Genomic DNA, 7362 nt, shown 5'->3' on the forward strand with positions numbered 1-7362 from the left:
GCTTCTACTATTACACTCAGTGTCTCTCTCTCTCTCTCTCTCTCTCTCTCTCTCTCACACACACACACACACACACACACACACACACACACACACACACACACTCACACACACACACTCACACACACACACACACATGCTGATCACTTCACTATTGTGCATTTCATAATTCTATGAGTGCTTTGCAGACTTCGACTTGACTTTTTTCTGACTATAACTTTCAGATTAGCAGAAGTTGTAATAAAAGGTGATGAAGCTCACAAATACACTTTAGTTAACTCATTTTGGGTGGATTATATAAGTAAAAACTAAAAAAAAATTCGTTTTTTTTAGTTTTAATAATATTTTTTTTATTATTTCAAAAAAACAATAAGAAAATAAAACTTATTTATTTGTTTCAGTTTCAATATATTTATATTTTTGTCTTTTTGTTTTCTGTTATGAACTTAACAGGAATAGCCGGAATACACGGAATATCCCCTAATATTAAGTTGTATTCAAAATTAATATACTTTACAAAATGATTTATAAATTAAAAAAAATCCATAAAAGTTATGAATAAGGCTTCATGTTCTTGTGCTTCCTATAAATTAGATTAGACCCCAATTAAAATACTCGTTTTCCTGGAAGACCCCGGAGTTTGTCAGAGATCATACCTGCATAAGGCACTGCATATCCTGTATTAACCAGAATAAGCTCCTGTATTAACCAGAATAAGCTCCTGTATTAACCAGAATAAGTGTGTGTGTGTGTGTGTGTGTGTGTGTGTGTGTGTGTGTGTGTGTGTGTGTGTGTGTGTGTGTGTGTGTGTATCTGTAAGAATGTGCACGTGTCTGTCCTCATGGTATCAAAGCACCCACAAGAGCTTTTACATAACCAGCATAACAAACATATCAGTCTTTCCCTGACGACAACAACAACAACAACAACGAGAGAGAGAGGGAGGGGGGGGGAGAGAGAGAGAGAGAGAGAGAGAGAGAGAGAGAGAGAGAGAGAGAGAGAGAGAGCGAGCAATGGCAACACATGATAGTAAGTAACAGTGGCATTGTTGGACCTGTTGATGTGTCAAAGTCTGTTATAGACACTATATTAAAAAAATTGAGTGACAATCAGTTACTTGCTTATCAGTCTGCTTTGGAATAATATAACATCAAATGTCTGTACATATTAAACTGAATTATTCTAGTTTGTGAATTCAGATTAGCAGCAGATCATTGGCTATAATTTGGTATGTTTGCAAAATGTTCATTAAAATGTAATTAAAGTAATAACAGGCTATATCTCTTTATTGTTCCATTGTTCTTGGCCAGAACTGGCCACTGGGGCATTATAGAGAAAGGTGCTTGGACACCTCCATAATGCTTAGTAGTGACGTGACGTGACATGACATACGGCTAAGTACTGTATGGTGACCCATAGTATTCCATGAACTCCTCAACCCAGGCACATATACGGATCCACCCGGCTGGTGTAGTTTGCTCATCTGTTTGCCCAGGACCACCAGTTTTATAATGTTTCAGCTAACACAGATCAGATCTTTATCACGGATTTAAAAAACAAAAACAGTGCTAACTATAACCTCTTACTCATACTCACATGACAGCGTCACAAGTCACTGCCCTCTGCTGTTCAGATGATAGAATAACACTCTTTCATTTTAGAGTCAAACAGCAGTCCATGTTTACACTTTCCTATTTCCTATTCAGCTGTGTGCCTGAGAACATTGTGCTGTCAGCTTTTGTTTCATTCTTATCTTCAGTAGCATTAAACATTTAGGGGGAATTTCTCAAATAATACATTATAAATATTTTAAATAATTTTAGTTCTCTAATTCACTCATTCACTCACTCATTTTCTACCGCTTATCCGAACTACCTCGGGTCACGGGGAGCCTGTGCCTATCTCAGGCATCATCGGGCATCAAGGCAGGATACACCCTGGACGGCGTGCCAACCCATCACAGGGCACACACATAGTTCTCTAATTACTAGGTAATTTTTCATGTGTAAGCTGTGTTGTAAATGCATTCTAAATTATCTTGTAACAGATACATAATGTGTTAGTTAATAATTTTCAATTCAATTCAATTTATTTGTATATGTTTTAACAATTCACATTGTCTCAACGCAGCTTTACAGAATTACAGAAACAGAAGAGAAAAAAGAAATAAATATAGTAATAAGTAGAGGAAAAATAAAAATAAATATAAATAAATGCATACATACATTTAAAATTTAATATGAATATTTTAACATGAATTTAAAATTGAAAACATTATATATCTTTCACTAATGAGCAAGCCGGAGGCGAGAGCGGCAAGGAAAAACTCCCTGAGATGATATGAGGAAGAAACCTTGAGCGGAACCAGACTCAGAAAGGAACCTCATCCTCATTTGGGTGACGCTGGACAGGAAATAATGTAAATGTAACTAATGTTATTTCAACAATTTATAATAGTGAAACCGAGAGCTCCTGAAGAATTAATGGGTCAGCGCAAACTCAACACTAATTCCTTTCTGTCAAAATCTTCAAATGATTGCTGATAAAGACGAGACCATACAGCTAACAATATTTTCTGGTTTAACAGTACATGAGAAGCTTACAAACGTCAAAAAGTAAAAAGAGAAGTCTGTGAAGAAACAATGGCTTTATTGTTCTTATCTTAATTTTACAGATGCTCTAAAACATTACATGTCTATGACTTTCTAAGTGCCTGTTAACGTTTACCATTACCGCATATCCTTCTTTTGATTAATGCAAAATTTGAACACTGCTGCTAGGAATAAAAACATCAGGACATGCTGTAAAAATAATCACCACTCAGTGAGCCACATTTTCTTATAATAGCACACCCTGTTGCGTTAATCAAAATTCTCTGTATCATTTCTTTTTTAATACCTTGTTTTAATAAAAAGTAAATGGGTATCAGTTCTGGTATGGATCAGCACAAAATGATAACTCACCTACTTACTAACTACTCAAGCAAGCAGTAAGCGCTCTTACATTCATCACTTTAGTACTACATCCTATTCCTGTTTGTCACTGTAGTTTCTGAATAATTAATAGTATTTGCCAGTGCTGGAAGTCAAAGTAAGCATGGAGTTATTTACACAGACACAAATAATGGCATTTGTTCCCACAGGAGTATTCTGGCACTGTTACCTGAGTTCAAAGCTTAAAAATCACAGCACTGTATGAAATTCTTGCATGAAAGATATAACCAAATAACAACAAAGGACATGATGGACATTTATCTAATTGTGGAAGTTCTTCCCTGTCTAGTCCATTCTCTTTCATCTCTTCATTTGGACTCTACTTATGTTAAAAATCAAATTAAATCAACAAAACAAAGACATGCACCGGGAGCATTAGCAACTTCTAAATAACATGACGGAATCAGACGTATTGTGCTTTATGTACGACATTTTATGAATTATCTTTCAGATCTGACAAGATTAGCACACATTAGCGAGTCTCAGATGAATGTGAAGTTTTAATTCATTAAGTATGATAGAACAATAAACTTCAACCCTTCAGAACAGTTTGTTCATTTTCTACTTGTCTAATCGTTTTATTACAATATTCTCACGTTCTCACGTTACACAGCAAGGACAGCCAGTTAGCTCTTGGTGTGATGTACGGTTTGTAATGTTCAGTGTTTATGTCCAAGTTAGGTTATTGTTTCTGTGTCAGTTCTGTATCTCATCTTGTCTGTGCTGCCTACTTTCTGCTTCATAATACTCTGAGAGAGAGAGAGAGGGAGAGGGAGAGAGAGAGAGAGAGAGAGAGAGAGAGAGAGAGAGAGAGAGAGAGAGAGAGAGAGAGAGAGAGAGAGAGAGAGAGAGAGAGAGAGATTTCTGTATTCAGGTGTTTTCAGCTGTCAGCTCCAAGCTATTCTCTGGAGAGAAATGCTGTCTACATGCTCTATCACCATGAACATCTCCAAATAAATTAGTTTGTGTGTGTGTGTGTGTGTGTGTGTGTGTGTGTGTGTGTGTGTGTGTGTGTGTGTGTGTATACCTGCAGCAGTTAGAACGTCCTGTCCGACAGTGCCTGTTGCACTGGGTGGTGGTGGTGGTGGTGGTGGTGGAGGGAAAGCTTTCCTGTAGAACGACACTTGTGTGTTAGTGATGGTGTGTAAGCCTATGGCAATATCATATCATTGAATGGTGAATACAAAGTCCAATAAGAACAACTCGCTTCACCTATTATTATTATTATTATTATTATTATTATTATTATTTACTTATTTGTATTCTGTGTATTTTGATTCCTTTGAAATTTATGTTAAAAGAATTGAACAAATTGTATTGTGTTTCTACATGGAGCATAATCTTATATTGTTTACTATTAATATAGACAAATTATTATTATGAATTATTGAATTATAAATCAAGTCAAGAAACATTAATTATTTACATATAAATAGAGCTAATTATGAATTGTCCTGGGTTGCCAGATTTGCATATTTCTGGTTGTATGGAACTGTATTTGACCTGCAGCCATTTAAAAAAAATTAGGCGGGAGATTTTTTTTTTTTTTTTTTATGCTAAATCCTGTGTCATGTTACTTTGTAAATATTTTTGAATATTTAATCATATTTAGTAATGATTATTGGTTCATTTTCTTAAACAGACCTAGAAATCTCATAATCTCAGTATATCTCTGAACAATATCATTACTCTCATAAAATTCTTGCATGCAGTTCCATAGCTTAGGCTCTTCTGTGTGTCCCTCGGTGTGTGTTCTCTTACCTGTCTCTGTGTTCTATATAGACGTTTTGTAAAGGATACACCATCTCCTGAAAGCCTGGAATGGTCTGAAGCGGGACATTAGACTGCATCGGTGCCAGAGAAATAGGAACCCATGCAGGGTAAGATACACAGGGGGAAAAGGGGTGGTGGTGATGCCACACCTCCGGATCCACCTCAGCTGTTACACTGGGACCTGAATGCTGTTTTAGTGTAAAGCATAAATAAATTAAACAGCACAAATTTTGCATGCATAGTTTACAAAAAAAAAAAAAAAAATTAAGATCTTTAGAACCTCATGTGCTTGTGTGTAGCCAAAAGAACTGAGTGCAGATATGGTCATGTTGTTCATGATGACCTGGTGCATCTGAGCATTCTGCATCATCATCAGCTCTACGAGGTCTGTCAAAAACATAGATACATACATTTAGAGACAGGCAACACTATACTGGTAGCTCCAGGAACTCACTGGAAGGCTGCAAGATGCTACAGGTCATGCTGACTCACTCACTAATCCATATAAATGCCATACCCTTGAACATCCACTAGATAGTGCTTTGTGAACACATCTCTTTTGGTTCGGCATCTACTGTATGCATGTGTGCAATGAAAGAGAAAAGCTCCACAAATTGCTTTTAGTATTTACTTTTTGAGACTAAATGAAATCAGCTCAATGTTTAAGGTGTTGGACCATAATGCCATAAATGTAAATGATTGCATTATCAAAGTTATCATAGTATCACCAAAAAGTCATGGCAGCCCTGAGGACAAATATTTAAGAATGTAAACAGGATTGAATCTGGGACTCCAGTTGCACTCTGCATTTCATAGACATTTCAAATTATATTACATGAAATACGCATAGAAATTCACAGCTTTGCAGAAATCCAGATTTAGCTCTAGATCTCTAATGAGCAAGCAAGAGGTGATGTTGGTGAAAACCTCCTGATGCGACCTTAGAAAGAAACCTTGCGAGGGATCAGACTCAAGAAGTGTCACCTGATGGTATATGTTTCACCACTGAAATTATTTTGTAGGTCTACGTTGGCAGTTATGCACTGACAGTCACGCTGTGTGTGGCGCCGTACCCTCCCTGATGTGTCCCGCCCGTAAAGTTGGTGCAGGAGAAGCCACCGCTGAGGGCAGCTGCTGGAAGACTGTAACAGACTGAGGGGTCTGTAGAAGAAAGACAGACAGGCGTGTAAAAATACAGGAGTCACTGAGCTATTTTCATTTATATCACAGATCAAACAAGGAATGCAACACTACTGAATGAACATTGATGTCCAAGACCTCTGCAAGACTTGGGTGTAGGTGCTGATTCAACATAGGACTTGGGTGAACACTGTATATGTTAATTTACTATAGTAATGATATGTTTAGAGGTTTTTTAACACCATAATAAAGTATACCAGAAGATTAAACAGAGTGGGGGATGTGCGGCAAGAGGTTTAGAGCAGTAATATGTATGTACAGTACAGTATGTAACAAAAAAAAAAGAAGAAGAAACAATTAATCCTTACATTTTTTGTACCCCTTACACTACACTAGGAGTGCTATGAGCCTGGAGTTTACCCCTTAGGACTCGGGGCACAAAGCAAGAGACACCCTTAGGACACAGGGCACAATTGCATATCCATTTTACACACTACACAATTTAGAAATGATACTTTCTACAATGATATTTTAGGACTGGTGAAGGAAACTGAAGTACTGAAAGAGAACCCCTGAAGCCCTTGGAGAGCATGCAAACTCCACACACAATGGGCAGAGGCAGGAACTAAAGCCCCAACCACAGAGGGGTGAGACAAACATGAGGTAACTTCTGAGCCAACGTTTATCAGAAGCTGTAGTTCAGCAAGATGTTAAGAAGAGAAGAGAACCCGGTCTGATCTGATTAATAAGCTGACTTTAAACTAATCCTTAATTGTTAAACATTAAAGGAACTGCTAGTCATGTTACTTGCTTAAGCAAGGGAAAAGATTTAGCTGAATCCCCTGCAATGCATTAGAACCCCTTGAAATCTCTGTTTATTATTTGGTTATTTATCTTACATCACATTTTTCAGTGACTACAGTGAAGCTAATGGGAGAGGTATGAACACACATTATGAGAGCTAGAAATGAAAGCTTGAACCTGCAAGAAACTGAAAGAAGTTATTAATTCGTCACTCCGTATTTTTTCATGTTCTGTGCCTTAATTAAACTTTATTTGACATTTTCTGCATCATCTATTTTTTTCTCATCTGCCATCTGTCATGTTGTCCAGCTGCATAAAAAATCTCAGCTGGTAGATCAGTACATCAAAAGACTCACCGGTTGTTGAATAAGTTGGAAGTGTGAGAAATCATTCTGATGGATCTGTGCTGAATGTTCCATGCTTGTTTACTGGAGTTGATCTCCAACTTTTTGTAACTGCACTAAGTGTGTGTGTGTGTGTGTGTGTGTGTGTGTGTGTGTGTGTGTGTGTGTGTGTGTGTGTGTGTGTGTGTTTGGTTGCCTTGGAGCAGGCAAACAAACTCCACTTTCATCTGCACTATAAAAAGAGGAACAAAGGAAGCACGTGTAATAGGTGTCCCATTAAATTCTTTACATGAAAATAGCTTAACATA

At 37.2% G+C, this 7362-nt stretch overlaps 1 protein-coding gene across 1 annotated transcript; it reads right to left on the reverse strand.

Moving 5' to 3' along the window:
• Positions 1 to 2320: 2320 nt before the first annotated feature.
• LOC132861679 (proline-rich protein 29-like) lies at positions 2321 to 7162 on the reverse strand. The gene is made up of 6 exons (XM_060893220.1): positions 7067 to 7162; positions 5840 to 5927; positions 5047 to 5153; positions 4755 to 4954; positions 4021 to 4103; positions 2321 to 2403 (listed from the first exon to the last, which is right to left on the reverse strand). The coding sequence occupies exons 1-6, from the start codon at positions 7127 to 7129 to the stop codon at positions 2390 to 2392; spliced, it is 555 nt and encodes a 184-aa protein (XP_060749203.1). The 5' UTR covers positions 7130 to 7162; the 3' UTR covers positions 2321 to 2389.
• Positions 7163 to 7362: the final 200 nt, after the last annotated feature.

Source organism: Tachysurus vachellii, chromosome 18 (assembly GCF_030014155.1).
Source record: "Tachysurus vachellii isolate PV-2020 chromosome 18, HZAU_Pvac_v1, whole genome shotgun sequence".
NCBI lineage: Eukaryota > Metazoa > Chordata > Actinopteri > Siluriformes > Bagridae > Tachysurus > Tachysurus vachellii.

Coding starts and splice junctions, on each gene's coding strand:
- LOC132861679 (XM_060893220.1), bottom strand. CDS start 7,129: ATGGAACATTCAGCACAGATCCATCAGAATGATTTCTCACACTTCCAA. Junction 5,928..7,066: donor TCCAACTTATTCAACAACCG/GTGAGTCTTTTG, acceptor TTTCTTCTACAG/ACCCCTCAGTCTGTTACAGT. Junction 5,154..5,839: donor GGCGGGACACATCAGGGAGG/GTACGGCGCCAC, acceptor TGTTTTTGACAG/ACCTCGTAGAGCTGATGATG.